The sequence below is a fragment of the Diceros bicornis genome, chromosome 15 (assembly GCF_020826845.1).
Source record: "Diceros bicornis minor isolate mBicDic1 chromosome 15, mDicBic1.mat.cur, whole genome shotgun sequence".
Taxonomy (NCBI): Eukaryota; Metazoa; Chordata; class Mammalia; order Perissodactyla; family Rhinocerotidae; genus Diceros; species Diceros bicornis.
This window is the reverse complement of record NC_080754.1, coordinates 24,166,418-24,188,217: the sequence shown is the minus strand read 5'-3', so window position 1 is coordinate 24,188,217 and position 21,800 is coordinate 24,166,418. Positions and strand designations below refer to the sequence as shown.

Below are 21,800 nucleotides of genomic sequence, written 5' to 3'. Positions count from 1 at the left end.
CGAGAAGAAAAGGTTTTACTGAGCCTTTAGCAATTTGATTTCATACCCTGAGTAGTAACAAATATTATATTACATTCAAGGATGCTTAATTACCTTCAGTAAGGGTGGAATTCTAAGCTTACAAATATGAATTGGCAATTCAAACTTGTGGGAGAGAAGCAGCAGACAATCACCTTCCAGAGAGGCTAAAAACATATATTATCACAAAATCTACCCAGGAGCAACAACCAGTTATGCTGTTGATTTTTTCATAGCTATAGGCACAAGTGCCACCACCTCCTGACACTTGGTCCTCTTCCCTTGCCCCCAACAAGCTTTTTAAAAAGGCTTTGTCTTCTAGCTGATGATACTGGCACTTTCTATGCCAGAGAAATGTTGATGCCCAGTCTCTTAATTCAAATCACTAGAGACCCTCTTGGTTGGCCCACCATGATCACACAGGATCCCCCCAGAAGTACAAATGGCATCATTTTCTTTTGGGCTAACAAACATCAAGAGTCAATAATTTTAAAGGAAAAGGGAGAGGAGGCAGAGGAAGATAAAAGGTACACTTTATGTTATCAAGATAAGAACAATCATTCTCCCTCCATCCACAAGAAAGCACCGCTTGCCTCCCAGATCACTAGAAATGTAACAGAGAAGTTCTTGCCCATCCTTTTGTGAAGGCAGAGGCAAGCAAGCAAGGCACACATGCGTGCATGACACACACACAGGTACACATGGATAAAGATGCACATTCAGGTCTGGGAGGGCAGGCTTCGAAAGAAGGAGGGTCAGGGTTGTACGGAGACTGTAAATCAGAACCACCCTTCCACACCCCAGCCCAGCTAAATCTAGAAATCAACGCTGAAGAGGGTACATAATTTGTATAATTTGTTCAAAATTACACAACGACTCAGAATTGTAGAGTCCTGACCCCAGTCTCTGGAAATCCAACCCAAACCTCTCAGATTATTCTTAAAAAAAGGCCAAAAATCAAAACCCATTTGAAAAAAAACAGAAAGCCAACCCCAGCAACAACCCGATTACATAATAAGGAGAGGACATTTAAATCAATATTCCTATCAGGAAAATCTGAACATGTTAAAATACATTAAGTAAGGCGGTGAAGAACAAAGGAAGCTCTCAGGCAGCCAGCCTGTGATCTCCTGCTGGTTCCATCAAGGAGCTGGAAGGAGACTCAAATTTCAGGGCCTGGCCCAGCTCCCCTGGAAGAGAGCAGGACTGGTCCCAGACACTCCCATTTCTAGTTCCTTGGGCATCTCTCCTCACGAGCCTCTGGTTCTGGGAAGCTTCCCATGTCCATCAGAATTGATGGGGAATAAATTACCTTTTCACTGTCAATGTGAACAACATCTTTGGCTCCAGGATCTTCCTCCCACAGTGGGGGCCCTTTTGGATCCTTCAGAAAGGCCACTATGGACTGAGGAAAAGAAGAGAGAAGGGAAGATTCATTTTAGCCAGGAAAAGAGGGAGGTGGGGGAATCGGGAACCTGCCCTGTTACCCTGCCTGGAGACCCCGGTGCCCGAGATGGGACTGCACGTGGCACATGGGCCAACGCTTGGGGTGTGCCACCCCACCGCCCACTGACAGCACTGCTAAGGGCACTAAAAATGCACCCCCCCGAACCCCACGAGGATTTTTCAGCCACACAACACCTTACTTGGGTCAGCTGATCCATACCTACTATGCTTCTTCAGCACAACAAAGAGGAAATGTGAGACAATTAGCTAGCTCATTCAAACCAGAGACACTCGTGCTTCTCTAAGTCTCAGCTCCTCCAGGGAGTCTCTGATCAATCTGAATAAAGGCCTCCAGTCCTGTCCAGATACTTCCACATTCACGCAGCCACTAAAACTGTCCATCGCATAAGCAGGTAATCATACCTACTCGTAACCTGCTTGATATCTCATGACCTACACTGATTTGGAAGTGTGTTAAATCCTGATCACCCTCTGTGGGGCTCAGGCTGGAAAGCCCTGGGCAGGGTGCTCATCTCTGTGGCCGCATGGTTGCTGTCTTCTCTCCTTGAAGAGCCCCCTTCCAGACGGCCCAGGATGAAAATCTGACCAAGACCTTCAGGATAAAGGGCTTAACTAAACTAGCCTTTGTCATGTGGACAATTGACTCAAATCTCTGCTCCCTTTGGGGAAGACACACATGGGACAGGGAACAGGGAGCATGTCCCTCTGCTCCCCTCCCCACCTGCCACATGTCACTGGCTCAGGATAGAAGAGGCATTCCCTTTCCTCTCAAACAGTCACTCTGAGAAATGGTGCTCAAAGTCTGTGAGAGCCAGGAATGGGTACCCAGGAACCAGCCAAGCCTCCATCCCTTCAGCTCTGAAGGGGAGATGCTGGCCTCAGCGTCCTCCATCTGATGCACGATTCTGTTACTTCTTGCCCCTTTGATGGAGCTCCAGTGAGCAGATGACGAACCGAGTGTGTCTGGTGGGGGGCCGGGGAGGTCTGAGGTGAGAAAGGGAAACACCCCCTTTCTCACCTGTGCATTCAGCCCACCCACTGGTCACACACAGAGGACCTCAGTGAGGCTTATTATTTCTAGAAACTCCTATTTAGAAAGAGCTACTACGGGAGAATGGACGACAGCCAAGACTTTGTAGGATTTCATTCAGGTAATGTCTGTCCAAATGGAGCTGTGAAATGCCTCCTGGCAAAAGAAGGGCTGTTCCAACCAGGGCAAGGGCAGATCCATCTTTTCTCAGTCCCTCATCAAAGCTTCACTGTGACAACATAAGCCAAAATGGAAGCAGCAGGACCTTCCTGTAACCCGTACTCACCCAGTGGTGCAGAGGCACCTGCCTACCTGGGCCACGTGAGAAAGATGTTTATAGGTGCCCACCTGCTGCTATTCCAGAAATACCTGCTATGGGGGTTCTCAATCAAGGGTACACTGTGGACTTCGGGAGTCTGTGAAACCCCAGACTCAGGGAAAACATTTACTTTAATGTATGCACAGGCACTGTTTCCACGGAGAAGGTCCATGGCTTTCAGGAGATTCTCAGTGGGATTAAGGAACCCAAAATGGATAGGAACCACTGCTCTGGGGGGGCTCCTGTCCCACACCAGCATGAGCAGAGTTAAAGGGTTAGCACAGCCTCCCAATCCCCCCACTCACCCCAGCCTCAGCATCAAGGAGAAAAGACGCACGTGGATGGAAAAACGAAAGAAGTCGCCTCTTTTAATGTACCAATTCGAACATTCATACTACCAATCTTTGGCTTTTCAGGCGGAGATTCTTCTTTAATATTCCCATCCAAAGGTTCTCTCCAAATTGGTCTAACTGACAAGATCTCAGGTAGGAAAGTCTGCAGGAAAAAGCACCTGGGACCCCCCCAAGCTGTCTATTCTGGGTGCTCTGAACCCCAGGGAAATGGCCCCCATCTGCCCCTGGGTCTTCAGGATGTCTTCATGGCTGCAGAACCACACTCACAGCTCCAGGGCCTTGGGAGCAGGTATCAGAGGGCCGTCTGAGTTCCGGCTTCCCGGCACCTCTGGTCCTCACCACTTTACACATAAGGATTCTGCTGGACAGACTGCTGATAAGCAAAAGGCCTCCTACACAGGAAGTTCCCCTCTTTGAGTTTCCTGCTCTTTACCCTCATTTATCTGGCCTGTGGCCTCTCCAGGGGCCACGGCACAGTCCCCGTGACCAGGCCCCTGCTGAACCGTACAGGATGACAGCAACAATAGCCAGAGCATGAGCCTGAGACCATGTGCCCGCCCCGCTAGGGGCTCCTCCATCTCTCTGGAGGTAGAGGCCCAGGAGAAACCCCGAGAGGAAAACTAATCTGTGACCAAGGAGGCCTCTGGTCTTGGCTGCTCCTGCTGAAAAGCAGAAGCTCTCTGGCAGTCATGGGAACACTGTGCCAATTCCCCCTGCCCTGGAGAACTCCACTGCAGTCCCTGAAGGCCTGGTGGGCTTTGGGAACCCGGGACCAAAGATGCTCTCTCTGCGCTAAAGACTCTGGCTCTGTACAATGCTCAGCCTACTTCTCCACCTTGCTGAAGCAGAAATCACAGGAAGGAGGAGAGCGAGCAGACCCCACACACCTGGTCTTTTGAAGGCGGTGGACAAGGCCAGGACTCGGCCTCCCCCTACAAGGTAAGCTCAGAGCACCTGGGCTCCTTGCGCCTTGCTACTACAGTTCTGAGCAGCTGCTAGTCCTGCTCCATGGTCCCAGCACAGGCTCCTCAGAGGACCGGCTAAATAAAAACTGAACACCTCCCAAACCAAAACAAAAAGCCCCCGCCCTTTCTTTCCACCACTGCATCAGCACCTCCCCACCCCACTCAGCTAAACCGTGTTCCTGGGGAGCACATGTTCTCACCAAGAACTACAGTTGACGTCTTAACATAGAATAAGACGGGTTAAGCAACTCTAATTGGTAGAATTTTCTCTAAGTGTCTAAGTGGGTGTTAAGATGATGAGTAATCAGCTGAGTCTGCATAAGGTAAAAGCTGTAGCAACTTAAAAAAGAACAAGTGTTGGTGGATAAATAAGAAATGACCAGGGAGATGAGGGGAGAGAGGCAGTGGGACAGGGGCACAGACAGACGGAGAGATGGGAAAGAATGGAAGGAGACACAGATGGAGAGAGAGAGACAGAGAGCGGAGCTCAGGGTCCACCCCAGTCTGAGAAGCAGGAGAGTCAGAGAGTGAGTCCAGCATATGATGGGAACAGAAGAAACACATGGCCCCAGCCAGGGCACGGGCCCGCTGCCTGGGCCAGAGGCAGAAGATGTGTGAGGAAGGGCATGTGTGTGCTGAAGGAGGAGAACCCGAGGGCACTAGATGGACTCAGGGCAGGGCAGCTGCTTTGTGACAACAAGACAGCAGCTGCAGGTCACAGGATCTCCACGTGGGTTTCCAGTGATGCTTTTCCTTCTACTCCTAAATTGGATTTGTAGCAGCAAACATCTCAGTGACATTGGCATCTCATCTGGAAGAAGCCGTATCAGCTCAAAGGTGCCGACCTGCCCGTGCTTGCGCACTGCGGTGACCTGGGCACAGTAAGTCACCTCCAGCCTGTGGGCGGCCCCTATGGACACGACCACAGAGACAAGGGAGGTCTTGAAGCCAGAGCAAAGGGATACCCAGGCCTTTGGAGGGGAGAGGCGCGATGTCGCACACCTCACGGGACAACTGCCGACAGATTCACAAACCATCCACAAGGCCGGTCGTCCCCACTGTGTTAACAGTTACAAACTTTTCTGGATATTCTGCTGACACACGCTCTAGAGGTAAGAATCCCTCAGGTCATTCAGAAGAGCTGTTTGTGCAATCTGCCCTTCGTTCTCTCAGAGAGAACCTGCCAGACTGGTGGCGTCCATTCAGACTCCACCTCTGCTGAGAATGAGGGAGGTAAATTTACCTTAAATGTCACAGCTCGGTCATATTCAGTATGAAATGCACCATCCCTGTCAAATGAGGAGAAAGAGGTGTTAACTTTAGGAGTGGTTGTGAAGATACACTCCTTTGGTTTCCTGCAGTGTCTTAATAAGATTCAGCTATCGAACACAGCTCAGGATTTTGTACGAAATAATTGTAAACAGAAAAAAAATCATTCTGCAATAAAATTAATCTAACTAAAAACTCCTGTTCACTGAAAATACCAATGAAAGCTTTCAGCACTTACTTAGAAACAGGAAATGCCCACGTGTACTTACTGGTAATGGAATAACTCGACCATTTTGTCCTTCGGGCTCAGGTCAACTTTCATCTTCTTGCACAATTTTCTACTCTCTGCATCACTGAAAGACACAAATGTCGGGAACCATTTGTTACCTGAAGTCCTCACAAAGGTGTTGACAGAGCACAATCTGCTGGTGGCTTAAGAATACGCCAGGTAACTTGGAATTCTCAACAGCAAGTGAGGACCTCACTATAGATGGGTTCTCAGAGAACTGGAGGAAGGAGAGGAACCAACAGCATACAGGCTGGTCCAGAAAGACGGGGACAAGCAGACAGGGAGGGTGTATCGCTAAAGGTAAGGGGCAACACAGAGAGGTCTGAACAAAGGAAGTGCCCCAGAAGTATACGGGGTGGACAGCCCATTCTAAGAAGAAACATAAAGTCACAGCATCAATCAGTGGCCCCAAAGCCTGACTGTTCTTTAGAATCACCTGGGGATGTATAAAGAAACAGTGACTTCCTGGCCCTGCCCAGATCACTACTTCAGAATCTCTGCCTCGGGCTCAAGCAAGTTTTTGCTTTTAGAGCTCTACTGTGTGCCATATGCCACCTGCTCTAGCCCATCTGGCCAGGGTAAGAGGAAAATGTGCTACTACGTTGAGGAAGTTATGAAATCTGACCAGATATTGACGAAAGCCTAAAGGAGAAAGGAGATGGTTGGAAAGCTTCCATGAAGTGCTAGTGACGGCAACATCACACTCTTGCACTTGGAAATTCTTCTAAGAAAAACTGTCTGTCGGCTGCCATTCACCGCTTACAAAGTGTTCATGCGTGAACTCATCTAATCTTGGTTTCCCTCCTGTTAGACCAATGGTTCTCAAAATGTCATCTCTGGACCAGAGCATCAGCATCACCTGGGAAGCTGTTAGAAATGCAAATTCCTAGCCCCATCCCAGTGCTACTGAATCAAAGCTCTGGGGGTACTGGCGCAACTGTGTTTTAAGGAGGCTTCCAGGAGATTCTGAGGCATGCCCCCAGCTGCACCGGCTCTTCCTCCTCCGCCACCTCCAAGAGGTCTGGCTTTCCCTGTGCCCTCCACCAGCACCTCAGAGACCTTACCTGCTCTCACAGCTCCCCACGACCTCCCCACACTCAGCCAAGTCTGCCCAACAACCAGCCAAAGGTGGTCCGCTACCCACCCACACAGGGCCCTGCTTCTTACTTCAGGGCCCTCTCTCCAGATCTGAATGGACTCAGTGAGGGTTTCTTGGCTACCCAACCCCCAGTGGCCCCTGCTGACTACACCGCATGAGAAACTTTGTTCTGCCAGGTAAGACAGCCACTGAGGGAAGTCCCTCATCTCCCCCTGTTTACATACCTCACCACCTTCTCTAGCTATCAGCTTCACACAGCTATGCACCAGCCCCAGAACAGATGGACTAATGAATCCATTGAGCTCAGTTCTAAAGGCAGCACTCATCAAAGGACAAGCAAAACTGTGGGATCTCATTTTAAGTGTAAATATAGGATTTGCAATTCAAGAAGCAGGTCTTCCTGGAGAGGTGTGTGTGGGTCAGAGGGGGGAGTGTCACGCACTCCCAGGGCCAGCCCCCCACCCCCACCCAGGGCTTTCCCTCCCTATTTAGTCCTACCTGTTGTAGCCATCACTGCGGCCACTGCAGCTTCTAGCCCGAGCTGCCAACAGCAGGGACTCAGGAAATGCATGACGAATTCAGAAAGGACAGGCTAATGACACTGCAATGGCTGCTCCCCTAAGCAACCAGTATCCTTAAGACAGGGAGAGGCTAGAGGAAAGGGACAAGCCTGGTGGGGAAGAGATCCAGAAGGGCCAAGTCTACCTCAGAAGGCCCCTGGAAAGGCAGCCCATGGCCGTGGGTAGCTGGAAACGCTGACCCTAAACCCCTGTGGGGATGCCATACCCGCCTCCACCGCCAACAGCTATTAGGGTTTGGGTGTGCCCTGTCCCGCAGGGGCTCTGTGGTGAAACCACGCTGACAGGCAGCACGTCTGTTTGAGAACAACTGAGTCTGGGGTGCCCTTTCCTGCCTGAGTTAATTTCCCAGGAGAGAGGGCTTGACTTGGGATGTTCACAACCACTCATTTGGCACTTTTCTCGTCCGACTTTGTTCTGCTGCACACAGCTGCGTCTGTGACCACCTACCGTCCACCCAACTACAACAACAAACAAGTGGCCAGGGCAGGAACCAAGTCTCAGATGCCTGCGGGCCTCCCCCAACCCCTTCTGGCATCCAGCAGGGAAGCCTGCAGGGCCTACTCACACTGCTGCATCTGCATGACTGCTTAGATTCTACAAAGCAGCCAACTGAGGGGAGAAGGGCCACCCCACACCGGCTCTCTCTTCCATCCAGCCTGGCTGGCGGCCTCTCCCTGTGAGTTTCACAACGCAGAGGGAGGAGTGACAGGGCTCAGAGTCATCCAACCCAATCCCTGCCTGCTCTGCCTGAACCCCTCCATGGAAAAGTCTTACTGCTGCAGCCTTAGGTCCCCGGTGAGCCCAGGCCAGGCTTAGGAGCAACGCTCCAAACCAACCAACTTGGCTGCGTGGAGCTGGAGGGCACAGAGGTCCTCCACTGGTTCCTCAGTGTGGACCCCCGCCTGTGGGTCCAGCCCAGCCTGCAGCCTACGGCCCCCACCCCAGTCAAGGTAATCACAGCTCTGTCTCTGCCACAGGGTTCCTTGTTGCCACCTCTTCCTTCCTTAGGTTACACGACACTCCCCAAGGATTCCCTCCTCTCCCCTGCCCTCTACAGACAGGCACACACACACAAATGCGAATGCACACATTCTCAGAGGGGTGCATGGGGAGACGGTGTCCTGTCCCCTCTGAGCACCTCTGGCACAGACCCCAGAGCCTCAGCCCCCACCTCCAGCACGCACCATGTCCCTTACTTGCCGTCTTCCTCTCCACAGCGCATCCCCACATCTGACCAACATGTCCACTGATGGTCACCCCATCAGAAACATGTGCTCCATGAAGGCAAGGGCTTTGTTCCGTTCACAGCTATCTCCCCAGGGTTAGAGCAGCAGCTGGCACACAGCAGGCACTCTAGAAATAACCTGAGTGAATGAGTGAATGAATGATGCTGTCTTGTCACTGCTGGGATGAGGGCCTACACTTCTGGCTCTCGGGCTCTGTCTATTGTGCTCCAGGAATCCTGCCAGGTGACAATTCCTGACAGTGCTCTCCCAGATCGACTCCTCTCCCTCCTACGATTCTGTCTCTCAGAATGTATGAGAGTGTGTGTGTGTATGAGTGTGCATGCACACACACGCACTAATTGTGCAGTACAGACAATAAAAGTGGTAAGAGTTCAAGAAGGGAAGAGAAATTACCCAAGCTCAGGGACTTAAAAGGATCTGGGTTGATAGATTAGGCACAATTAATTGATCTACTGGCTGCCTCCCTCTCCACCCCCCTTCCCTAGCCAGTGACTGAGGCTCTAGGGGGAAAAGGAGACAAAAGCAGTGAGCAGGGAAAGAGCTGTTTTGCCGGGATGGAGAGGGAGGGAGGAGAAAACCACCACAGATCACGGAGAGTGGACTGGAAGTGCAAAGGCCCTCACTTGCCCTTCCCTGACCATCCTGCAGGAACCAGCCGTTGTCTGTCTGCTGGGGAGGCTGGAGCCTGCCTCCCTCTGCCCGTTTACTCACCCACGACCTGCTACAACCTATCCTACCCTGTGTCCCTTGGCTCTCCTCTACAGGGAATATGGAGGAAAAGATTACAGAGGACTGTACACGCTTCCCTCCCCACCCCTGGCACAGACACATCCACACAGGCGTTTCCGTTTGAATTTGTTGTGTGGAGTGGCTGCTGCAGGTACGTGGTGCTGTGTTTACTGGATCTTCACATACAGTAACGATCCACTGAGAGACTGCAACAGGCTCCTGGGAGGCAGACCGAGGGATGAAAGGTGGGGTGAGAGCTGGAGGAAAGAGAAGACACAAGGTGCTGGAGGCTCAGGAAGGGCAGGTACGCGACTTGCAAGTCGCAGCCTAAGGACCAAACCCTCCCTGGAGGAAGGCCCAGCTGCCAGCTGGAATGACTGGCAGCTTCTAGATCTGGCTCTGCCATTAGCCAGCCTGTGACCTCTGAGGGGCCCTTGGTTTCCCGAGCTCCAAAATGTGGGAGCTGTCCACAAGAGCTGAATGGAGCTTGCAATTCCTCTAGGGTCGAGAATTACTAAAGCATCAAGGCAGGCTCCCTATATCCTGCCAGGTGAACCGGACCCAGGACAGAAGGTGGAGACTCAAAAAGATCTGACCCTCTGTCATCTCTCTCCTAGGCCCCCGACTGGATCCTCACTCAGCCAGTCGGTTTCCTTATGTCCTCACACACCTCGGGCAGCCTCCTGCGGTGGGGCAGAAAGCAGACTGCACTGAGGACCAGAGGAAGGCTCCCTGTGTGCCCTTGGCTAACCCAGCCCTCCTAGGGTCCGTTTCCCTATCAAAGAAGGGGTAATTTCTTTCTCCCATCTGCCAGGTCTAACATGGCAGGATTCCGAGTAGGTGGACCTGTGACCCCTGAGGGTGGGGAGGGGAGGAAAGGTAGGAAGTGCCCTCACTTCAGCGACACGAAGAAAATGGGAGACACGGAGCGAGTGAGCAAGAAATACTGTCAGTGACTGCTAGGTGCCGCACGCCAAGGACAACGTGAAAGGACGTAGCTGCAGGACACGAGGCGGGAGAACAGTCCTGGAGTTGCTGGGCCTTAACCGTGGACAGACCCTGGTGGGCACGCAGACCCTCTGACGAAGGGACTCCCTGCAACAGGGATCCTCCCCGGTCTGGCTGTTCTCCTTGGTGCCCACCTCAAGAAGGCACATGATGAAGTATGAATTACGCAGTGCAGTTAATAAAAGTGACGGGAATAAGTGAGAGAAGACCGGGCCTCCTCCTCCTCCATCTGCCTCCCAGCCAGCAATTCTGAGGCTCTGCTCTCCAGCTGGGGACATGTCACCCCACCGAGTATATGGCAACGTGCCAGGAGGTGTCTGAAGCCACAAGAGAAACACAGCACTTCTGGGAGTCCACTTTCTCCCATGATAAGTAAGGTTAAACACGCTTATACATAAAGAAGCCAACGCTAAATTCAAATAATTTTTAGAAGAAAACCTAAGACTTCAAAACATGCTATGCCTGCCCTGGCAGGCCCCAAATCTTGGATGTGGGAAGCCAGCACTGCTCCAGGGGAAATAAAACAGATGGGAGAAAGAGCAGGGAAGAAGGAAGATGTGCTTAGGTAACGACCTTAAACCCTCTAGAAAAGAAAGCAGTGGGCGTCCAACAGGGCAGTCTGGGCCCAGTGAGAATCAGCCCCAGGAATTAGCATACCAGGCACAGTCCCGCCTGCTGGCTCCAGCTCCGCTGCCCAGACAGCAGCACCCCATGCCAAGGCCGAGCCCCGATGCCAGGCTGCAGGGCACGAGGGGAATATCAACTCCCTCCCACACAACCCACTGAACAGCTGGACAACCATCACCAGCCAACCGAGTGTGGCTGTGAGGGCTGAGCCAGGAGTGGAGTAAGGGGAGGGGAGAGCTGACAAACCCTGGACAGAAGCCAGACACCCTACAGACACCTCACAGCAACAAGTGACAGGTCCTGGGACCTGGGAGAAGACCAACGTGGAGGCGTGTGTGTGCCTGCAGGTGTACATGCAGGGGTAGGGAGGAAAGAGCAGGAAAAGTGAGAAAAAGACAAAAAGAAACATCCACACAGAGAAGAAAGGAGGAAAAAGACCAAAAGATTGGGGGAGGCAGCGACTCAGAGAAGGGAAGAGGCAACAGAACTAGTAAGGGAGAGGAAACGGAGAGACGAGAGCAGCTCAGAGGGAAAGATGGGAGAGACATAAGAAGCAGACACCCAGGATGGGGAAAGACACAAAGAGAGACCAACTCCTAAAACTGGAAGCCACACCCCTACTGCATACTTACACGCATACACACCGCACACCAAGCCTGGCAGCTTCCAAGATTTTCTGAACTAGGCTATTTAGGGATGATAGCAACTCGGAAGACTCAACTCCACGTTTCACACACGATTCAACTGAAGCCCAGAGACGGGGTAGCAACTTGCCAAAGGTGCCACAGCTATTTGCCTCAAAGCCAGGCCTCCTGACCTGCAGTCCTGCAAGTTCCACTGCACCCCAAACTTCTTAAGGGTCAGGGCAAAACACCCCGTGCACTGGGGCTGACTCTCATGCCCCAAACTGTCTTGAGGGGCATCCTCACAACCAAGGGACCCTCACCCAAGACAGAGCTGCTGAGGAACAAACGCACCATTGCTCTCCCTCCAGCCTCTTCTTGGAATTCCCTGAACAATCTTGCCCAGACGAAAAATACTAAGAGTAGAAGAGGACCTCACATTTAAATTCTATTCTAGAGAAAGAACTGTTTTTCATTTACTTGATCCTCACCAGGAACCTGGACAGCAGGCAGAATAGGTATTTTTACCCCATTTTACAGATGAGGAAACAGACTCAGGGTAACCAACCTGCCCAAGGTCATGAGGCTAGCAAGTAGCAGAGCTGACCCTTCCATTCAGGCCTCCGCCATCACTCCACATACCTCCAAAGATGCCTCCCACCAGAGCGGTCTCTGCCCTCACTTTAGAATGTCCCCTGTTCCCTTCAACTGCCCTTCAAGGGGAAAAGCAGAGTGGGCTGTTTACTCCTGACCTTCCTGTCACCCCACCCCAAGCCCTGGCATCCCCAGTCCAGCCTCGAATCCTTTGCTAGCAGGGCAGGAAGCAGAGCTGGAAAGGACGAGAGAGAGGGAACGTCAGCAGGGTCCACGAGAGGGGAGGTGCGCTCTGGCTGACCACCTGCTATTTAACAGCAGCAAGGATAACACGCAAGCAGAGGTTGGCTCCACTCCTCGCTCCACTGTAGGTGGCAACACAGAGTGTTCCCAAGAGCGCTCCTGCCCATCCCCGGAGCATCTCATTCAGACTCATCCACAGACTGAACACACTTAGGACAGCAAGAGCAGTCATCCAGGGCCCCGGAGCTAACACGGGGGGTTCCCCTAATGATTTAGGGGGCATGTTCAGAAGTCTAGGAGTCGGAGTGGCCAAGCAGGAGGGCAGAAGCAGCTCAGCCCTTGGGGATTTCCTTGTGTCAGGGTGGTCCTGGTGGTCCGTGAGGACTGACACCCAGGGTGGCCTGCGTAGACTAGAGCCCTGAGTTCTGTCCTTGGGCTCTTCTGGGAAGACTGAGCTGCACCCTGCCTCTAATTTCAAACTCAGACCCAGCTATTCCTGCTTCCAACATAATCCACTACAGCTCCATAAGCCACCTACTTATCTGAACTGTTTAAAAGCTATTGAACATTTCAGTTTATACTTCCTCTTAGAGGGATAAATTGAGTGGCAGCTACAGGAAGAGTTTGTCCTTTTGTCTGAAGGTTGCCTCTTTTAAGCTCTAAGGTGCCCCTACATTTTCATTTTAGCACATCGACCATCAGAGGATTATTTCTCCCATTGGCACTTTTATTGGCTTCAGACATCATGTCTCCAAACGAGTCCTGAATCCTGATCTCCTTAGTCTGTCCTCATACACTAACCCCGGCCCCAGGTAGTCCTGCCCCTTCCAGAACAGAGCAGGACTGCCACCTCCACACCCATCGGCCAGATGACCCCAGACAGCGCTCAGGGCCCACCCCACAGGCAGCTGTCTGCAGGGAAAGCCAAAGTACTTGAAAGACCTGGACTTTAAGGTCTTTGCCCCAGACTGGAACTCTACCTCCTCCTTTCTCAACCCTTCCAGGAAGAATTAAGTGATGCCCCAACTACACGTAGAGCCTCCCTTTACAGCACTTCTTACCTGGCTGGTAATCACCGGGGCAGATGTCTGCCTCCTCCTTGCACACTGAGCTCTGTGGGGACACTGCTGTCTATCTGTGGACCTCAAAGCACATGAGAAGTGCTCGGGAATGGTTGCTGAGTAGACCCAGGTGGATGCAACTAAATCAAAGCTCTTCTGCCGCTTCTGCCACCTACAAGCCACAGGAACTCCCTGTGCTAAGGCTCCACCAAACTGCCGTCACTTTCAGACATGGAGATTCCAAAGTGCCCTGTCCCCTCTAACAGGCTTTGTCGCTTTGCCAGTCACAGAGCACCAGGGAGACAGAAACACACCGGGAAGACAAGAGCACTTCCACACTAACTATGAACTAGAATCAACCAACGGCTCAGATCTCACCCACTGTCTAGTGAGCAGTCCCTTCCGTTAAGTTGTCTGAATAAATCGGGAGGTCTGAGGCCAGATGTGCGAGTGTGCACGCACACGTGCACACACATCCACACACACCCCACAGCAAACACTGCTTGGCTAAGACTTCTTCCCTGGTCTCATTCAGTGCTTTGTCAAAACACAGATCTCCTTCAATGCTCTCCAATCACAGCGGACAGCTTGAGGCCAACTTATAAATCAATGTGTCTCAGAAGTTCATCTGCAAAACAGCCATTTAGAACTCAGACAGACGAGGAAGACGGCAGCACTGAGCAGAGCCCACAAAAGCTCCCGTAACTCACGGGGTGGCAGCAGGGCCGTGACTCGGGCAAGGGCAGCGACACTAAAGGCTCACAAGACCTTTATGGCCACCCAGGAAAAGAACTGCTTCCTTCCCAGCAGAGCCCCACCTCTTCCCGCACTACCCAGAGCACAACACTGCCTCTTCTCCTTTCTCTCCTCTTCCCAAGCCCATACTCCTGATGAGCCCCAAGTCCAGGTGAGAAGTGGCTGGGCACAGTGGCTCTGGAAACACTGCCTGTTCTCGGTCAGAAGGACATGTAAATGCTGGTATCCACCAAGTGCAACACAGCACCTTGCATACAGCTGGTGCTCAACGAACGTGCGAAGAACAAACCTGTTCTTGGCTACTTTTTTCCTGTGTTCATTCACTATCTATGTGTCTTTTTGGTGTTTATGCCAATCTATGCTAAATTGGAAGCTGATTATATGACAAGAGGTGTGTGTGTGGTTGTGTGTATACATATCCCAGCAGCAAAGCACCGAACACAGAGGGATGTATCCCTAATGACTGAAAGGAAAGGGAAGCCGAGAAAACTCTGGCTCAAACTCCCAAACCCAAAAGAATCAGAGGAATTCCATCACTAAGAAGCAGCCCTCCTTCCTACAGACTTCCTCCTGTGGCTGGTGCTTGATTCTGCCACGGTTATCTCTGGGAGGATGGAGGTAAGGAAGGAGGAGAAGGAGCTCACTGTATTGGCATCTGGACAGGTTGCGGGGGTGGTCAGAGGAGAGAGCTGGAAGGACTAAGCCACCTGTCCAGGGCTGACACATCTAATGGAGCCACCTTAGAAGCCAAAGTGACAGTCACAAAATGCTCATCCCAGCACCTTTGTGCGGTGGGCAGCAGAAAACTCTATTAACGGCCTGGGCTGGGGGTAAAGCCCACGGTTCTTGCTGAAGACCCCCATAAGCAAGCCCACCAGGTGACCCTGAAAATAACTTTGCCTCTCTGGGCATCAAGGCCTCTCTATAAAACAAGGCCCCCTCTGCCACCCACTGGGAAGACGAAATCAAGTGACACATGACAACAGAGTAAAAAGTAAAAGCCCTCTGGGAGCAGGGAGAAGAGGGGTGGGCTGCACAGAACAGGACGGGGGCCAGGACCTGCCCCTTCGCCAGCCCACCCACTTCCCCAGGGAACCCTGCAGTTCTGCCGAGGAGGGCTTCCTACAGCAATCTCTCCATCACATCCTCTCTTCCAGAGCGTTAATCAGGGACAACTCCCCCCACTCTCCAGCCGCCGTCCCCGCGTCCCCAGGACATACCCACAGTCTACCCAGCAGATGGTGCCTTGTCCTTTCACTGCCTGGGCCACAGTGGACAACAATCTGAGATGACTTTCAGCTGCAGCCTCTGTAAGAAAACAAAAAATTAAACATCTGTGCCCAAGTGCACCAGGGCCACCCCTTCCTTCTTTCCTCAGGGGTGAGGAAGGATGGAGACCAGTCCTAGAGGTGAGGTCCTGAGCACCAGTTAAAACACTGTCCCTGCGATCAACATTCTGTGAGAACAGCCCAGCTCTTCTCCAAAACCCCTGCTCCCGCCATCCTCCCGGGCCTTCCTCACAGACACAGGACCCCCAACTCACCCCCCTTCAAGCCACACCTCATGCCTCACTCTCCCAAGAATCTCTCAGCTGGACCCGCAACTCCCAATAGAATCTCTGACTCATTACTCTTCTGTGACAAATTTTGAAAATTCTATAACCAAACAGTTAACAATCCTATAACTAGGGAATGGGTTTGCCAGTTCCACACTCATCTGTCCTGGTGCCCAGCCTGGGAGCTGACAAAGGCAGCTGTTTGTCAGAGGAGAACCAGATCTTCCCTTTACTTGTACATCACACACTCACCTAGAGGCTTGGTACCACCCAGTGATTAAAGGGGGTTTATATGTGACACCAGTCTCTGATGGACCGATGCCAAGTGTACTCAAGTCACATTTCACAGCCCACATGCTGGAAGCAACAGGGGAAGGACCAGCCCTGGATCACCCCTGATCCCTCGGGGGTCAGCTGCAGAAGCGTGGACCAGGCCTTGGGGCAGGGTGGTGTGAACACAAAAAGGGAAGAGTTTTTCATTGGTCCAGGTGTCTGGGCAAAGCACCTGGAAACTACTGTAGGAGGGCAGGTTCTTAGGGACGGAGCTTCTGTGGCCAGGATTTCAACACTGCCAGCCTGCAAGGGTCCACTGCAGAGTGGCTGTGGCCAGTGTGTCACCTTCCCCTGTCATACCTGTGAGCTCACTTGAAAGGCCCGCCACTCAGACACTGTGGGGAGAACAGTCTACCGCCTTCCCCTGCCAAAAGCCATATGATATGTTCCAAAGCCAAGCAGAAATGATGTCTGAATCATTTGCCTCCTCAGATCTCCTTTTCTAGGGTGGATAATGGTAGCTGTTTGTGAATACAAAGCATGCTGAGCCTTTCTCGGAAGCGAACAAAAAGAATCCTTCAAGAGGCGTGCATGGAGTCACTGAAGGAGGCCCTCAGGAACCCCCACCAGGGCTGCAGGAGGAGGGGGCGCAGCAAGGGGGGAAAGGCCATGGCTTCACCATTCAGACTGGGCTCTGGGAGGCAGAGGAGGGAAACTGAAGGAGAGTGACGTGACGTCCCCCTCCCCTAACCCTGCCTTTCAGCAGCAGAAAGGGAGGCACCACTTAGAAGGATGGGAGGGGAGAAAACCCAGTCACTGCGCTGCTCCCAAAGCCCACTGAAGGCCACGAGTCTCGCAGCAGGCCTGGGCAAGGAGGCAGGAAGGTAGAATAATCACCCGGGGCCGCTGCCCAGCAGTCCACAGCAGGGAGGAGCCTGGTAAGCGGGAAGCATTGGGAGCTCCACTGCCAGCAAATGAGACAGTGGTCTGGTGAGGGTAGAAGAGAAAACAAGAGTGCGGGGGCCCTGCCTCCTGCCCGCAAGCCCCTATCAGGAGACCCGCTTTCCCACTCTCTCACTTACCATAACCACTTCCTGGTCTCAGAGCCTTCCATCACTGCAAAATTAAGACTGCATTCCTTCCTCCCTCTGGCAGAGGAAACGAGGTGGAGGTGGCACAGGGGACCAGCTCCACCATCTACCAGCCGGCAGACCTCAGAGTCTGCTATCTTCCCCCAACTTCAGTTTCCTCGCTTGTAAACTGGACGTTATCTGACAACTGCACTGCCTCCCTCACAGCAAGGGAGCAAACGAGAGTGCATCGCACAAGTTCCCTGCAGAGTTCTTGTAAGACGATGAGCTTATATGACAGGACCCACCCAGAGAAGGAACCAAGTGTGTTCCTGCACTGACAGCTCAGCTCCAGGAGCATCCATGGGGCCGAGCCACGCTTATTCAGGGGGCTATACCCCAGGCCTTGGGAGCAACTCTGCTTCTCCCTTGCCTCAGTTTCCCCCATTCCTGACAGCAGAGAAATGCTAGTCACACGCTGAGCTCCCAACAGCAACTTCAGGGAGTGTGTGCGAGGCCCTCAGAAGGGCAAGGAGCAGCATGTGCCAGGGTGCTTAGAGGATGCAGGCCTCAGGGGGGACACACGTCCAAAACATCCATCAGCCCCCAGTGCCAATGAGTGTCAAGGATGAGCTGCCAGGAGAGCTGTGCCCGGAACTGGCCCAGCCACTGGCTGCAGCTTCTCTGGGGCACAGAAAACTTGGCATCCTTAGGAGCAGCGAAAACACTTAACTCTGCTGGAACAACACCAACAGTCAGATGTTCAAAGTCAGGGCCAAGAGCTGAGCAAACCTCTCTCCATCCACTATGCCCACTTCAGCCTCAAGGTCAGAAGAGGCAAGCCACTGCTCCTACCCACTGAGGCTGCCCTGTCCCGAGCCTGGAGCCCACTCCAAACTCAGTCTTGTGTTCTGACCCCAGAGCAGGACAGATGGGAGCCAGGCAGGGCCAGGGCTGCCAGCCTGGGTACAATCTCCCAAGCCTGGGACTAATTCAGCTGGCGACAGGCCAGCCCAGTAAGTTAATCACCAGCTCTGGTGGAGCATGCCCTGGCAGGGCTGGCCTGTGCCTGTCCAGGAAGCGAGAACGCCCATCCTGGTGTCCACTGTCCTCCGTCCTCCTTCACACACATGTCTTCTCCCTCCTGAGGCAGTGACGGACTCCAGAGGGCTTTTCCTAAGAAATACTGGCAAAAGGGAACTGAAACAACCTCTTAGGGATCCAAAAGCAGCACGCTCCTCTGTGCCTCTGCCTCCGTCTTCTGAGGAAAGCTGACAAACCTGTCCTTGGACCCTTCTTGGGTGGTTTTTGGTGCTAAGGTCTCCACCTCCCACCTCTGCCTGTTTCCTTCCCTTTCCCTCCCATCCCACCCCTGAAGGATGATCTCAAGGCCAGCACTCACCAGATTTGGAATAAAGCACCAGCACATTATTCCGGGTCCTGAGAAGTTTTTTCAAGTCCTTGGGGTCAGAGATTCTCTCGATGAGCGAGGAGACCTTTGAGGAGGACAGCCACACTGGCAGGACGACCTGGAGATCAAGGAGCCAAGGACCGTGAGCCCCAGCTCCCGGCCAGGTCTGAGGAAGAACAGCTGCCTGCAGACGTGCTGCCTAGAGCACATTCCACTTCACAGGGATAGGGGCACACACACCCTTCTCACATGACACCCACCTTTTCACCTCACCCTCTCTCCAAGCCACCAATCCCCCAAGGACCTTCCCGCCAGTCTCCAGCTCACCCCTCCTCTTCATGCTTTTATACTCCACACTTTTATAAGGCTGCATGGACTGCACACTACACAAGCATGCTGCACAGACATACTTGCCCCTACTCAGTCAAGACCTCTCTGGGAGGCCGATGTCTGTACTCCTCACAGCACCCAAACGCCACACACTACAGCAATGTGAGAACTCCATCCCACCGAGAGGCACCAAAACGCAAAACCCATGGGGAAGTGAGATCAACTCTCACGTTTAGGATGAGAATAAAGGGGTGAGGGGCTTTCCACTTTCCCCACTCAACCAACGAGCTCAGGAGGCCAGGCAACAAGAAACAAGCCTATTCTCTCCAGAGAACCTGAAAACCTCGGGCACTGGATGTACCAGGCACCTCTGCAGGCACAATGAGGGGTGGGCTAAAACTGGGGGAGGGGGGGCATGTTGAAAGTCTGAATAAAGAACAGTTACACAGCAGACCCCCTCACCCAGCCCACACAGCTGCCCAACAGCACCCCTGCCAGCTGCAGAAAACACAGGGGTTACTATACAGAGACTGAATAAGAAAACCTTTGCTGGAAGACACCAGGCAGAGGGGGGAAGTATGACCCTAAGAGAAAACAAGGGCATTAAGGAAAAGTCTACAAACTGAACTTTGAGATCACCCATCCCCTCAGGCCCCCCCAACATCTCCCTTCCCTTTTCTAGAATGCTACCAGTCTTACTCCCTTAGGCAGGAGATTAGAGAACTTTTCTCTGGGGAAACTGAGAAGCACAAGAAAAACAACCTAAAGACAGTGATATGGAGATCCTCCAATAAAATGGCAGAGTTCCCACTCAAATAGCCACTGTGAGGCCCTCTAAGTTAGCGTGTGCCCTCCACCCCTCCTCACACTCAGTCTCCCATCCATGTGCAAGCACCTAACTCTCCAATACAGACAGACAACCAAGGTCCACTAGATATTCAAGGAAAGCCCTCCACACAAAAGACAGACATGAAAACAAACCAATGGAAAGATGAAACAGAAGAAAAAGAACAGAACAATAAAACTATAATTATTATTCTCAGAGAAATAAAATGATGCATCTACAAAACAAGAATGGAATGCTATGAAAAAGGAATAGTCAAAGAGAATAAGGAAAAACTCCTGGAAAGTAAAACTCTCACAGAAATAAAAAATTTCAATAGAGTTGAAAGTAGAATTGAAAAAAACTCCCAGAAAATAAAACAAAAAGATCAAGAAATAAAAAACAGGAGAAAAAGATAAGAAAATAAGAAGATGGATCCATTAAGTGCAAGAGCCAAATTAAAGGAACTCCAGAAAAAGAAGAAAACAGAGGAAAAGAAGTTATCAAAGAAATATTTCAAGAAAATATCCCAGAATCGAAGGATGTGAGTTTCCAGTTGAGAGGGCCCAGCATCAAGAATAAAAAAAGATTCTCGGGGCCAGCCCAGTGGTGCAAGCGGTTAAGTGCACGTCCTCCGCTTCGGCGGCCCGGGGTTTGCAGGTTCGGATCCCAGGTGCGCACTGATGCACCGCTTGGTAAGCCATGATGTGGTGGCGTCCCATATAAAGTAGAGGAAGATGGGCACAGAGGTTTGCTCAGGGCCACTCTTCCTCAAGAAAAAAGGGGAGGATTGGCATCAGATGTTAGCTCAGGGCTAGTCCTCCTCACAAAAAAAAAAAAAAAAAAGATTCTCACCAAAGTATATCACTGAAAACTTGCAGAACACTGCTGACAAAGAGGAGATTCTGAAAGTTTCAAAGGAAAAAACCACCACATACAAAAGATCAGGACTCAGAATTGGTATAAGACTGCCCATCGGCACACCAGAGACAATGAAGCATTGCCTTCACAATTCCCAAGCAACATGATTTCCAATTGGAATTCTGTAACCAGCCAAACTATCTGTCAATTGTGAATACAGATTTATTCAGACTTAAGATCTCGGATGTGAAAAATTTACCACCAACACACCCTTTCTCAGGAAGCTAGTGAACTCATGCTCTACCAAAACAAGAAGTAAATAAAAAATGAGAAAGACATGGAACCTAGGAAACAAAGGACCCAGCAGAGGAGAATGGCAAGAATTCTCATGTTGATGGTGAAGAGAAGTCCAGGACAACTGTTCTGCAGCCTACAGAGCAACCAGCCCAATGGAGCAAAGACAGAGGGTTATGGAGGAATGAGGTAAATAACAAGAGGCAACTGTAGATTACCTAATATGCTTGCTTATATTGATCAGTTAAATAATCTGACCAAAGTCACATGGCTAATAAGTAGCAGGGCCGGGTCCTGAACCCCAGTCTCTCTTTTTGACCCCACGCCCTCTCAGCCCACTGCCTCCGTGCAGCCAGAACTCTTGAGTTGTCTGAGCTCTAACACTCAACAGCTAAGATGCCTAGGCAACATAACTCAACCTTCCACAGGCTTAGTGCCTCAAACACTACACGGAGATACTGATGCCTCCCTCGTGGGACTGCTGTGAGGATGAAACGGGACACCTTACCCAACATGCTTTACAAATCATAAAGCACGCCAACAGTCTCACATACCACAATATATAATACAAATTCCTGTCACAGCAGAGCAGAAGACAGAAATGTGGCCATCTTCTAGCGTTCCTAAATATAATCTGCCATTGGAATTCAAAGGTTCCTTCTTCCCAGGGTAAAACCAGGGAGAGCAGGAGGAGGAGTGGAAGAATAATTTCTCCCTCATTCTGCCCTGCCAGAGCTGCACACACTGCCTGAGGGCTCACTTGCCCTAATGCAGCCCACCTCTAGAGCTCACCAAAAAGTTAATTCCACTTTATTATTACATGTTATTCTATGGCTCCCAGGGAGCTAATGGACTTCAGACTGAAAAGTCCATAGCTCAATGCACACGATTACAGGAAAAAAAGA

At 51.6% G+C, this 21,800-nt stretch overlaps 1 protein-coding gene across 1 annotated transcript in view; it reads right to left on the bottom strand.

Annotated features, from left to right (window-relative positions):
* Window positions 1-21,800, bottom strand: part of PDIA5 (protein disulfide isomerase family A member 5) — an 88,597-nt gene that overhangs the window by 49,209 nt on the left and 17,588 nt on the right. The window contains exons 2-6 of the mRNA XM_058555926.1: window positions 18,579-18,705; window positions 15,499-15,586; window positions 5,691-5,774; window positions 5,396-5,441; window positions 1,331-1,423 (exon numbers count right to left, since the gene is read on the bottom strand). Coding sequence (XP_058411909.1) covers window positions 1,331-1,423; window positions 5,396-5,441; window positions 5,691-5,774; window positions 15,499-15,586; window positions 18,579-18,705 — 438 coding nt within the window. The remainder of the gene's footprint in view (window positions 1-1,330; window positions 1,424-5,395; window positions 5,442-5,690; window positions 5,775-15,498; window positions 15,587-18,578; window positions 18,706-21,800) is intronic.